The sequence below is a fragment of the Oryctolagus cuniculus genome, chromosome 18 (genome assembly GCF_051225735.1).
Source record: "Oryctolagus cuniculus isolate XC-2025 breed Fujian yellow rabbit chromosome 18, ASM5122573v1, whole genome shotgun sequence".
Classification (NCBI taxonomy): Eukaryota; Metazoa; Chordata; class Mammalia; order Lagomorpha; family Leporidae; genus Oryctolagus; species Oryctolagus cuniculus.
In genome coordinates this window covers 7,980,681-7,993,226 of record NC_142884.1, presented here as the reverse complement: position 1 = coordinate 7,993,226, position 12,546 = coordinate 7,980,681, and the positions used below count along the sequence as shown (strand labels likewise).

The following is a 12,546-nucleotide window of genomic DNA, read 5'->3' as shown; positions in this document are numbered from 1 at the left end:
CTCTCTCTCTCATTCTGGCTTTCAGATAAGTAAATAAAACTTTTTAAAAAGATTTATTCATTTATTTGAAAGTCCAAGTTAAACAGAGAGAGAAGGAGAGGCAGAGAGAGAGAGAGAGAGAGAGGTCTTCCATCCTCTGGTTCACTCCCCAAATGTCTGCAATGGCTGGAGCTGTGCCGATCTGAAGCCAGGAACCAGGAGCTTCCTCCGGGTCTCCCAAGAAGGTGCAGGCTTCCAAGCACTTGGGCCATCTTCTGCTCCTCTCTCAGGTCACAGCAGAGAGCTGGATCACAGGTGAAGCAGCCTGGTCTTGAAACAGCTCCCACATTGGCAGCCGGCACTGCAGGGGACGGCTTCACCCACTATGCCACAGTGCCGGCACCTAAATAAATAAATCTCACATTATTTTATCATTTCAGGCCTTCTGCAGGACGGGGTTCAGTGCCGTTTAAATCCATTCCCTTGTTGTGCTGCTATCACCACATCTGTCCCAGGAGCTTCTTCATCCTCCCAACCAGGACAACTCACACCCAGGACCCCAACCCCATTCTCCCTGGTCACCGTCCCTCTCTCTTCTCTCGGGTCTGACTGCACTGCACATGTCACGCAGGCAGAGCCATAGATGCCTGATTCCCTTAGCCTGTGTCCTTAGATCATACTGTTGAAGCATGTTTCAAACTTCCTTCATTTATTTATGTATTTTTTGAGAGACATAGTTATATACCGACACACACACACACACACACACACAGAAAGAGAGAGAGAGGAGAATGAGAGAGACACACACAGAGAAAGGTCTTCCACCTGCTGGTTCTCTCCCAAAATGGCTGCAATCGGCAAAACTGAGCCGATCTGAAGCCAGGAGCCAGGAGCTTCCTCCGGGTCTCCTATGCAGGTGCAGGGACAAAGCACTTGGGCCATCCTGCACTGCTTTCCCAGCCAAGCACAAAGATGGATCAGAAGAGGAGCAGCCGGGACATGAACCGGCGCCCATGATGGATGCCGGCACCACAGGTGGAGGCTGAGCCTGCCACAGCACAGCTGCCCCTGATGGGGTCTTGACTGGAACAGAAATGCTGTGCCCCTGACCACACCGTGTATCCGGGTGTATCCAGGAGGGAGCCAGGGAGACCGGAGACTCAGCTATACAAGGCAACTTCTGGGTGACAGGGCGCTGAGGTCCAAGTGGGGAGGGGAGAGAGGGGTGGGAGCTGAAGCTGGGGTGGGGTGGGGCTGGACTAGCGGGGATTGGCGGGTGAAGTAGGGGTGGGGGTGGAGCAGCAGGGGTGGGAGGGTCTCAGGGAGAGACTGACAGTGCCGGCCCTGCATCTGTGGTTCTGAGCTCCTGTCCTCCTGTCAGTGCTGAGCTGAGATGGAGGGGACTGTGCACCTAGAGGGCAGACAGGAGGCTGGGATCAGAGCCGGCCAAGTTAGCTCCCAACCCCAGACAGGCAGGGCAGGGCAGGGCAGGGCAGGGCAGGGCAGCCGGGGGGTTCACCTGGAGTAGTAGATCCAGGTGAGGCCGTAGGTGAGGAGGAAGCCAGCCCCCATGAGGGATCCCCTGATGAGGGTGAGGACCAGGGGCCAGGAGCCCTCCTGCTTCTCGGGCTCACAGGTGCAGGCAGAGGGACTTGCTGGGGAAAGGGAGAGGCTGAGGGTCTGCCCCCAGCCCCGGCCCCTCCCACCCCGCCCTGACACTCACTCTGCACAGAGAGGCTGAAGGAGAGGTGTTGGGAGCCCAGCTGGTGCTGAGCCCAGCAGGTGAATTCTCCTGCGTCGGCAGCCTCCACGTTGGGCAGCTCCAGGACCGCAGACGCCGAGCCGTGGGGGGGACTCCCGGCGTTGCCCTTCCTGGACCAGCTCATCTGGGCAGCGGGGTTGCTGTCGGCCTCGCACACCAGGCGCAGGGACTGGCCCCTGAGGACAGGCAGTGACGTGCCATTGCTCAGGGTGCTTGGGGCTGTGAGAGCGAAGCAGAGAGTCAGAGGTGGGGAGCTGAAGGACGAGTCTCTCCCCTCCTCTGCCACTGAACCTCAGGAGAGGAGGGGCAGTGTGAGGAGGAGGAGGAGGAGGGGTAGGAGGAGGAGAGAGCCCTGCAGGCTGAGCCCAGGGTGCCTGGACTTAACTCTGCTGGCCTGCGCACTAGGCCATGGCTGGGATGGGCTGGACGCCGAAGCTAGGGGCGCTCAGCACGATTGAGATGAGATCTGCAGGGCAGGGGAGGGTGAGGAGGGAGGAGGCAGCTGACCCTCTGGCTGCCTCTGCCAATGCAGGACCATGGTGAGCGGCTGGGTGGGGCAGGAGGGAGGGGGGACTCCTGCAGGGCCCAGCACAGCCCAGAGAGCAGAGGGTTTCTGTACCTGTGCTGTTTCCCAGGAAGGCCCTGACAGTGAGGTTCTGCACGGCATCTGCCGGGGAGAGAGGGCCCTGTCAGAGGTGAGGGTGGTCGGGGCGTGCACCCGGGGGGCACCCAAGGCAAGGCCGGGGTCTGCTGACCACGCCACACCCGCACTCCTCACGTTCAGATCCACAGGCAGACTGTTCTAGGTTAGTGTTGTCTCTGTCTCCTACACACAGGGACACGGTCACACATATGCACACACTCACACACATGCACACATCCACACACTCACACACATGCACACACTCACACTCACACATGCACAGACATGCATATATTCATACACTCACACATGCACACATGCACACACTCACACATGCATACATGCACACACACACCCACAAACAAGCACACATCACACACATGCACTAGTCACACATGTGCACAAACACACCACTCCCAATGCCCTCGGGGGCCCAGCAGTCCCCCCTGCCCCAGCACTCACAGGAGATATTGAGCTGGACGGTTCTCTCCGTGGTCACCTGAGCTCCTTGGAGGTCCACCCGACAGGTGAGGCTGGTGCCATGGTCCTGGGGCCTCGGCGTGAAGGTGAGCAGTGGGGAGCGCAGCGTCCCGGGGTCCCGAGAGCCAAGGGCCTCCCCCGCCCAGGAGAAGGAGAGCAGTCTCCCCCCGGGGCAGGAGCCCGGCAGGCTGCAGGTCAGCTGCGTGGGGCGGCCGGACTCCAGGGGCACCGGGACATGGACGTGAGGCTTCTCGGTCAGGGCTGGGCATAGAGGCAGGTCTTGACCCAGGGTGGAGGACCAGGCCGACCCTGAGAGTGACCCGGGCCTCAGGCCCCAGGCTGGCTCCTGAACCCACATGCCTTAAGGAGCCCAGTCCACCCTGTCCCTGACCTACTATGGGGTGGCCACATCCCCGTACTCTCCTGGATCCCCTGCCATACCTGTTACACGCAAATTCAGCATCGTTTCAGCATAGTTGTATTTCACATCACGTCCTGTCTCCACGCGGAAGAAGTACCACCCTGTATCCCCCCACCTGGCGTCTCTGATGCTCAGGGAACAGTTGGGGGTCCTGAGGTCGCTGGAGACGTGGAATCGGCCCTGGGCCTCCGTCTTCACTCGCCGTTGTGGATGGTTTGTGGCCACAGGATCATCGTATCTGATGTGGTCCCCCTCCCGGAACCAGAAGATGTAGACTGGGCTGGAGGAACCCCGGGAGGACGTGGGGTAGGAGAAGGAGCAGGGCACAGAGACACACAGCCCCTCCTGCACCATCACCGACCGCTGCACCTGGAGCTCGTACCCGGGAGCCTCCTGCAGGGACCCTGGGCAGGGGGACACAGAGGCTCAGCCACTGCCCGGCCCCCACCTGTGTCTCCCCCTCCCCCGGCCCACTCACCCCCCGACAGCAGGGGCAGCAGCAGCAGCAGGGGCAGCATAGAGTCGCCGTCCCGGACCCACTGTGGGAAGGAAGTGCCCGGAGCATGGGGTGGGGCCGATGCAGCTCGACAGGAAGCCGGGGCTGAGCAAGAGCTGTGGTCCCCGCCTAAGGGGAACTGGGCCCACGTGGGACAGCGAGTGAGGCGGGGGTCATCTGACTCCAGCCGTCCTCCCACCCCCAGAGACACTGCAGGTGGAGATTCGGGGTCCCCGAGGCGGGAGAAGCCAGGTCATGTTCAGATCAGAGTGACATCCCCTGGGGGTGGACGCAGATGGGGAGAAGACACGAGGGCCAGTCCCGGGGCGGGGGTGAGGGGGCAGCTCCGCGGCCCCCGTCCAGAGAGGAGCCCCGAGCACTGGGAAGAAGCCGGAGCTTGGATTCCCGAGCAGCAGTCAGAGCTGGCAGGATCAGGGCGTCTGCAGCCTGAGTGTCATGGTGGTGGGGGCCTCTGTCCTCAGGGACGGCCGGGGCCGGGGCACCTCCCACGTGGGTCCTCGTCTCCCCGAGGGTCCTGTGTGCCAGCCGTGAAGCTCGTGCCCACTCAGGATGGGCTGTCCCAAGGGAGGCGTTCTCCCACCTAGCGGGGTTCCCCAAAGGCAACCAGAGCCAGGCGGCTACCGTGGAGCTCAGTGTAGGGCCCAACCTCGTGGAGTCCAGGGAGGGTGCCGGGAAACCCACGATCCACCTTCTCCTTTGTAGAGAGACTTCAGTGTGACGACGGGCAGACGAAGGCTACATCTTCCCCGTGATGACTGTGCAGTCAAGGTTAACCATCAGGGATAAAGGACGTGGCCATCACCCACCCAGAACTCGGCCGTGGGTGTCTGCAGACATCGCGTTAGGAAACCGTCCTCCTGGGCACAGGCCGGCCAGGGGCGTCCACGCAGGTGTGGAGCAAGGCAGCAAGGTCGCCGTGCAGGGAGACCGCGGAGTCAGGACACAGCGCCCGCTCCGCGTTCCCCGCTGTCTCCTTCCCCGCTCCTCAGCATCCGGGGGTCAGGGCCTGATGTGCTGCGCCTTCTCCTGCCCAGAGTCTGTGGGCGCAGCTGTTGTGTGGGCTCCTGAGGGTGACAGTGACGTCAGCGCTCTCACCTGCGCCCTCTCGTGCTCGGGCCAGCCTAGTGTGATGGTGGCAGAATCTGACAGCCCAGTCTGATGGCGGCAGGCTCCTCACAGCCTGGTCCGATGGCGGCAGACTCCTCAGTGGGTTTCGTGAGCGCTCCCTTCTTGATGTCAGCTCTTCCTCTTTTCATCCTCCTACACCCCCTCCCCACCCCTGCCACACACACTCACACTCACACACACACAGACACACAAGACACACACAGACTCACCTATACACAGACTCATCCATGCACAGACACACTCGCAAGGCATACACACACACACTTACACTCACATAGTCACACACAGACACACCAGCAATCACACATTCACACACTGAAAATCACTCACAGACACACACTCACACACACACATCTCACACAGACTCACTTACACACAGACACTCTCAAACACACTCATATGTACAATCACCCCCCCACACTCACACACATACATACACACACAGACTTACACAAAGACACACTCACAGGACACACACATACACAAACACACTCACACAGAGACTTACATACACACTCACACACAGACACACACACTCACGTAGTCACACAGACACACTCACAAGACACACATACTCACACACAGACTCACCCATGCTCACAGACTCACACACAAACTCACAATCACACATTCATACGAATTCACACACTCAGACTCACACACAGACACAACTCACACACTCACACACAAATCTCTCACAGACTCACTTACACACAGACACTCTCAAACACACTCACATGGATAGTCACCCCCACACACTCACACACATACATTCACACACAGACTTACACAAAGACACACTCACAGGACACACACACAGACACACTCACACACAGACACACACACTCACGTAGTCACACAGACACAGACACACTCACAAGACACACATACTCACACACAGACTCACCCATGCTCACAGACTCACACACAAACTCACAATCACACATTCATACGAATTCACACACTCAGACTCACACACAGACACAACTCACACACTCACACACACATCTCTCACAGACTCACTTACACAGACACACTCTCAAACACACTCACATGGATAGTCACCCCCACACACTCACACACACATTCACACACAGACTTACACAAAGACATACTCACAGGACACACACACAGACTCTCACACAGACACACTCACACACAGACTTACATACACACTCACATACAGACACACACACTCTCAAACACACTCACATAACAGTCACCTCCACACACTCACACACATACATTCACACACAGACTTACATACACACTCACATACAGACACACACACATACAGAGACACACCTACACTCACATAGTCACACAGACACACACACAGAGACAACATCACACACTCACACTCTCTCACAGCACACACAGGCATACACACACTCAAACACTCACACTTACACTTTCACACACACACTCACACACACTGCACCGTGCTCTTCGGCCACCGTCCCTTCCTATCTTGGCGAGCTCACGGCTGGGTCCCTGCTCTCTCCCTCTGTGCCACAACCTTGATGCTCATCCCAGCGGCCCTGCACCCACTTCCCCGTCACGTCACCGAGTGGGGGGTGGAGCTTCCCATCACAGACGTGACCTGCGCACCCTGTCAGTCTTCACTGGATCCAGCCGGGGTCTCCCCCGCCCCAGGGTTCATGGCCCCACGAGGCGGCCACCTTGAACGCCCGTGGCACACGCACAGGGGTAGAGCAGGGGCTCCAGATGGAAAGTAGCTGAGCCCCGGGCCAGGCCCCCATGGCCGTGACACACCAGGGCCCTCCACTGGGTGGGCCAGCCAGCCTCAGCTGTGTGTGTCGGCTCTCAAGACAGCCTGGCGCTGTTTCCCTTGGGCCAGGTGAATAAACAAATCCTTAGGGTAGGGAGGGAGAAACACTGGGGTGGGTGAGGAGAGGGGGGGTGGCAACCAGAAGCCACGAGGGACAGACAGACAGACAGACAGACAGGACAGGTTTCCCCACAGCCTGTACCAGGGAAGCTCGGCCCCCAGGGCAGCAAGGAGGCCAGGCTGGGCCTCCCCGGGACACGAGGCCCCACCTAATAGAAGTGAAAAAAAAAAATCCAAAGTAATGAACATTCCAGAACTTCAGTTGATCTCACAGGGGTGTGTGTGTGTATTTGTAGGTGCATTTTTCCCAAAGACATATTGTTTTTTTAAGGACTTATATATATTTATTTGAGAGAGAAGGAGAGGCAGAGAGAGAGAGAGAGAGTCAGTCTTCCACCTGCTGGTTCATTCCCCGGTGGCCGCAACGGCCGGAGCAGCCCCTATCCGAAGCCAGGAGCCAAGAGCTTCTTTCGGGTCTCTCTCGTGGGTGCAGGGGCCCAGGGACTTAGGCCATCTTCTACTGCTTTCTCAGGCCACAGCAGAGATGGGAAGTAGAGCGGCCAGACTCAAACAAGCGTCATGTGGGAAGCCGGAGCTTCATGCCAGGGCGTTAACCCGCAGTGCCACATCACCCTCTTGCATATTATTTTTAACTTTTTTAAATTTTCATATTTGGATTGAAAGGCAGTGGGACAGGCACAGAGAGTTGCTGCATTCGTGTCCCACCACCCCCAGATGCCCACAACAGCTGGTGATCAGCCCCAGTCAAACCAAGAACTCGGAACTCCATCTGGGTCTCCCGTGTGGGCGGCAGCGACCCGAGCCCTGGGCCATCGTGGCTGCCTCCCAGGGGGCACGTTAGCAGGGGCTGGATCAGGATGCAGCCGGAGCAGGAAGCCAGAGCTCCAGTGTGGGGATGGAGACTCCAGCACCGTCTTAACCCCGCAACACCCAACCACTGCCAACACCACTCCTCCCTCGGATGGACCTCAGACACAGAGTGGCCATGGCGACTTTGGACGCGTCCATGTCCTGGCTTATGAGGAGGCTCCATCCTGGCAGGTCCACTCCAAGTTAGAATGTGGGAACGTGAGGATGTGCTCAGTGACCACCACCCCCCCCGGCCCAGCACCACGGGGCTCTTGGTGTCTACCCTCGTGAGCACGTGACCCCGTGGAGCCGGGTTCACAGGCACTGTGAGCACAGGAGGAAGCCGGCCCGAGAGGAGACGGATCTCCAGGTTGGAGACTGTCCTGAGCGTGCAGGCTCTCCCTCCATCCTAGCGATGGAACTCGCTGTGGGTCAGCTCCACCTGTCCAGATGTTGAGAGGCTGAGAGGAAGCTGGTGAGGAAGCGCCAGGAGCCCTGAGGTTCCCCCTTGTGGGGGAGCGCGACAACAGGGTGGGGAGGCTGGGCTGAGCGGCCAAGAGACAGGGCCAGGGAAGATGGCCCCTTGGCCCCAGCCTGGCGGCTGCAGAGTGAGACAACCACGGAAGTCTCTGTCACGGGAAAGAACGGGGATTTGTGGCACACGGGGTCCAGCGCACACTTGCACCTGCTTCCTGTCCTGAGGGTGCCGCCCTCCTCTGCCCCCCAACCCGAGGAGGACGTGGTGCAGATACACCCGCGGGAGGTGCTGCCAAGGCAGAGGAAGGGCCAGCCTGTGCTGCCAGTCCCCGTCACTCACGGATCACCACGGACTCGCAGCTGTGGGATCTCCACCGTGGTGAAGCACCAGCCAGCCAGGGCCTTTCTGGGCACAGAGAAATCTGAACACAATGCGGTATCTGAGCCCAACAGGTTTGCACCGTGATTAGGAAATGTTCCGTTCCGGTCTTAGGAGATGCCGGCCTGCTTCGCATGACTGACAAAACGGAAAGGCGAGAGGAGGATGGGGACGGTGACAGCCCCGGGGTCTGGGTGTTCCTGTGAGCACTGGGGTAGGAGGTCCCTGGCAGGAACTCTGAGGGCTCCCTGGGGGACATGATGGCCCAGGTTCCGCAGTCTCTCACTGCAATGGGGCTTCCATTGAATGTGAGCCCCCAGCTCCCATTTCTCTGTGATTTACTACCAGTGTCTATAAAACGCTTAATAACATTTATGATTTCAGGGACCAGGGTTGTGGCATAGCAGATAAAGCCGTCACCCGTGATGCCTGCATCCTAATTGGGCGCTGGTTCGAGTCCCAGCTGCTCCACTTTCAATCCAGCTCTCTGGTATGGCCTGGGAACTGTAGCAGAAGGTGGTCCAAGTGCTTGGGCCCCTCAGCCATGTGGGAGACCTGGAAGAAGCTGCTGACTCCTGGCTTCAACCTGACCCAGCCCTGGCTGTTTCTAAGTAGTCAACTAGCAGATGGAAGATCTCTCTCTCAATCTCTCTCTCTCTCTCTCTCTCTCTCTCTCTCTCTCTCTCATTCTGGCTTTCAGATATGTAAATAAAACTTTTTTTTAAAGTTTTTTTATTTATTTGAAAGTCCAAATTAAACAGAGAGAGAAGAAGAGGCAGAGAGAGAGAGAGACTGAGAGAAAGATATTGAGAGAGAGAGAGAGATTGAGAGAGTTCTTCCATCCGCTGGTTCACTCCCCAAATGTCTGCAGTGGCCAGAGCTGATCTGCTCTGAAGCCAGCAACCAGGAGCTTCCTCCGGGTCTCCCATGAAGGTGCAGGCGTCCAAGTACTTTGGCCATCTTTTGGTGCTCTCTCAGGTCACTGCAGAGAGCTGGATCAGAGGTGAAGCAGCCTGGTCTTGAACCAGAGCCCACATTGGCAGCCGGCACTGCAGGGGACGGCTTCATGCACAACACCACAATGCAGCCCCTAAATAAATAAATCTCACATTATTTTATCATTTCAGGCCTTCTGCAGGACGTGGTTCAGTGCCGTTTAAATCCATTCCCTTGTTGTGCTGCTATCACCACATCTGTCCCAGGAGCTTCTTCATCCTCCCAACCAGGAAAACTCACACCCAGGACCCCAACCCCATTCTCCCTGGTCCCCGTGTCTCTCTCTTCTCTCGGGTCTGACTGCACTGCACATGTCATGCAGGCAGAGCCATAGACGCCTGATTTCCCTTAGCCTGTGTCCTTAGATCATACGTGTTGAAGTATGTTTCAAATCTTCCTTATTTATTTATATATTTTTGAGAGACATTGTTATATACTCACACATACACACAGAAAGAGAGAGAAAGAGAGAGAGAGGAAACGATAGAGACACACAAAGAAAGGTCTTCCATTTGCCGGTTCTTTCCCAAAATGGCCTCAATGGGCAAAGCTGAGCCCAGTGAAGCCAGGAGCCAGGAGCTTCCTCTGGGTCTCCCACGCAGGTGCAGGGACAAAGCACTTGGGCCATCCTGCACTGCTTTCCCAGCCAAGCACAAAGATGGATCAGAAGAGGAGCAGCCGGGACGTGAACCGGCGCCCATGATGGATGCCGGCACCACAGGTGGAGGCTGAGCCTGCCACAGCACAGCTGCCCCTGATGGGGTCTTGACTGGAACAGAAATGCTGTGCCCCTGACCACACCATGTATCTGGGTGTATCCAGGAGGGAGCCAGGGAGACCGGAGACTCAGCTGTCAACCAGGCAACTTCTGGGTATTGGGGCACTGAGGTCCAAGTGGGGAGGGGAGAGAGGGGTGGGAGCTGAAGCTGGGGTGGGGTGGGGCAGGACCAGCGGGGATTGGCAGGTGAAGTAGGGGTGGGGGAGGAGCAACAGGGGTGGGAGGGTCTCATGGAGAGACTGACAGTGCGTCCCCGCATCTGTGGCTCTGAGCTCCCGTCCTCCTGTCAGTGCTGAGTTGAGACGGAGGGGGCTCCGCACCTACAGTGCAGACAGGAGCCTCGTCACAGTCGGCCACGTTAACTCCCAACCCCAGGCAGGGCAGGGCAGGGCAGGCAGGGCAGGGCGGGGCAGGGCAGGCAGGGCAGCCGGGCGGTTCACCTGGAGTAGTAGATCCAGGTGAGGCCGTAGGTGAGGAGGAAGCCAGCCCCCATGAGGGAGCCCCTGATGAGGGTGAGGACCAGGGGCCAGGAGCCCTCCTGCTTCTCGGGCTCACAGGTGCAGGCAGAGGGACTTGCTGGGGAAAGGGAGAGGCTGAGGGTCCACCCCTCCCATCCTGCCCTGTCTCACTCTGCACAAAGAGGGTCACACACATGCACACTCATTCATACATGCACACACTCACACATGCACACAAACAAGCACACATCACAGACATGCGTTACTCACACATGTGCACACACACATGCACACACACCACTCCCACCGCCCTCGGGGGCCCAGCTGTCCCCTCTGCCCCAGCACTCACAGGAGACATTGAGCTGGATGGTTCTCTCCGTGGTCACCTGAGCTCCTTGGAGGTCCACCCGACAGGTGAGGCTGGTGCCATGGTCCTGGGGCCTCGGCGTGTAGGTGAGCAGTGGGGAGCGCAGCGTCCCGGGGTCCCGAGAGTCAAGGGCCTCCCCCGCCCAGGAGAAGGAGAGCGGTCTCCCCCCGGGGCAGGAGCCCGGCAGGCTGCAGGTCAGCTGCGTGGGGCGGCCGGACTCCAGGGGTGCCGGGACGTGGACGTGAGGCTTCTCGGTCAGGGCTGGGCAGAGAGTCAGGTTCTGGGGCCCAGGGTGGGGACCAGGGCGACCCTGAGAGCAACCCGGGCCTCAGGCCCCAGGCTGGCTCCTGACCCCACATCCCTTCTCAGCAGCCCAGCCCACCCTGTCCCTGACCTACTACGGGGTGGCCAAGCCCCCGGCCTCACCCGGATCCCCTGCCATACCTGTCACATGCAAATACAGCTTCGTTTCAGCGTAGTTGTATTTCACATCACGTCCTGTCTCCACGCGGAAGAAGTACCACCCTGTGTCCCCCCACCTGGCGTCTCTGATGCTCAGGGAACAGTTGGGGGTCCGGAGGTCGCTGGAGACGTGGAATCGGCCCTGGGCCTCTGTCTTCACTGGCCGTTGTGGATGGTTTGTGGCCACAGGGTCATCCTTGTAAATGTGGTCCCCCTCCCGGAACCAGAAGATGTAGACTTGGCTGGAGGAACCCCGGGAGGACGTGGGGTAGGAGAAGGAGCAGGGCACAGAGACACACAGCCCCTCCTGCACCGTGACCGACCGCTGCACCTGGAGCTCGTACCCGGGAGCCTCCTGCAGGGACCCTGGGCAGGGGGACACTGAGGCTCAGCCACTGCCCGGCCCCCACCTGTGCCTCCCCCTCCCCCAGCCCACTCACCCCCCCACAGCAGGGGCAGCAGCAGCAGGGGCAGCATAGAGTCGATGTCCAGGACGCACTGTGGGAAGGAAGTGCCCGGAGCGTGGGGTGGGGCCGAGGCAGTTCGACAGGAAGCCGGGGCTGAGCAAGAGCTGTGGTCCCCGCCTAAGGGGAACTGGGCCCACGTGGGACAGCGAGTGAGGCGGGGGTCATCTGACTCCAGCCGTCCTCCCACCCCCAGAGACACTGCAGGTGGAGATTCAGGGTCCCCGAGGCGGGAGAAGCCAGGTCACGTTCAGATCAGAGTGAGGTCCCCCGGGGGTGGACGCAGATGGGGAGAAGACACGAGGGCCAGTCCCGGGGCGTGGGCGAGGGGGCAGCTCCGCGGCCCCCGTCCAGGGAGGAGCCCCGAGCACTGGGAAGAAGCCGGCGCTTGGATTCCCGAGCAGCAGTCAGAGCTGGCAGGATCAGGGCGTCTGCAGCCTGAGTGTCGTGGTGGTGGGGGCCTCTGTCCTCGGGGACGGCCGGGGCTGGGGCACCTCCCACGTGGGTCCTCAT

At 59.2% G+C, this 12,546-nt stretch overlaps 1 protein-coding gene across 1 annotated transcript; it reads right to left on the bottom strand.

Annotated features, from left to right (window-relative positions):
* Positions 1 to 671: 671 nt before the first annotated feature.
* On the bottom strand, positions 672 to 12,546 carry LOC138846621 (sialic acid-binding Ig-like lectin 12). Its single transcript, XM_070062950.2, has 13 exons — positions 12,316 to 12,546; positions 12,010 to 12,067; positions 11,552 to 11,935; positions 11,090 to 11,368; positions 10,723 to 10,858; positions 10,587 to 10,602; positions 3,764 to 3,920; positions 3,306 to 3,689; positions 2,847 to 3,125; positions 2,361 to 2,408; positions 1,703 to 1,960; positions 1,499 to 1,634; positions 672 to 1,390 (listed from the first exon to the last, which is right to left on the bottom strand). The coding sequence occupies exons 1-13, from the start codon at positions 12,544 to 12,546 to the stop codon at positions 1,357 to 1,359; spliced, it is 2,400 nt and encodes a 799-aa protein (XP_069919051.2). The 3' UTR covers positions 672 to 1,356.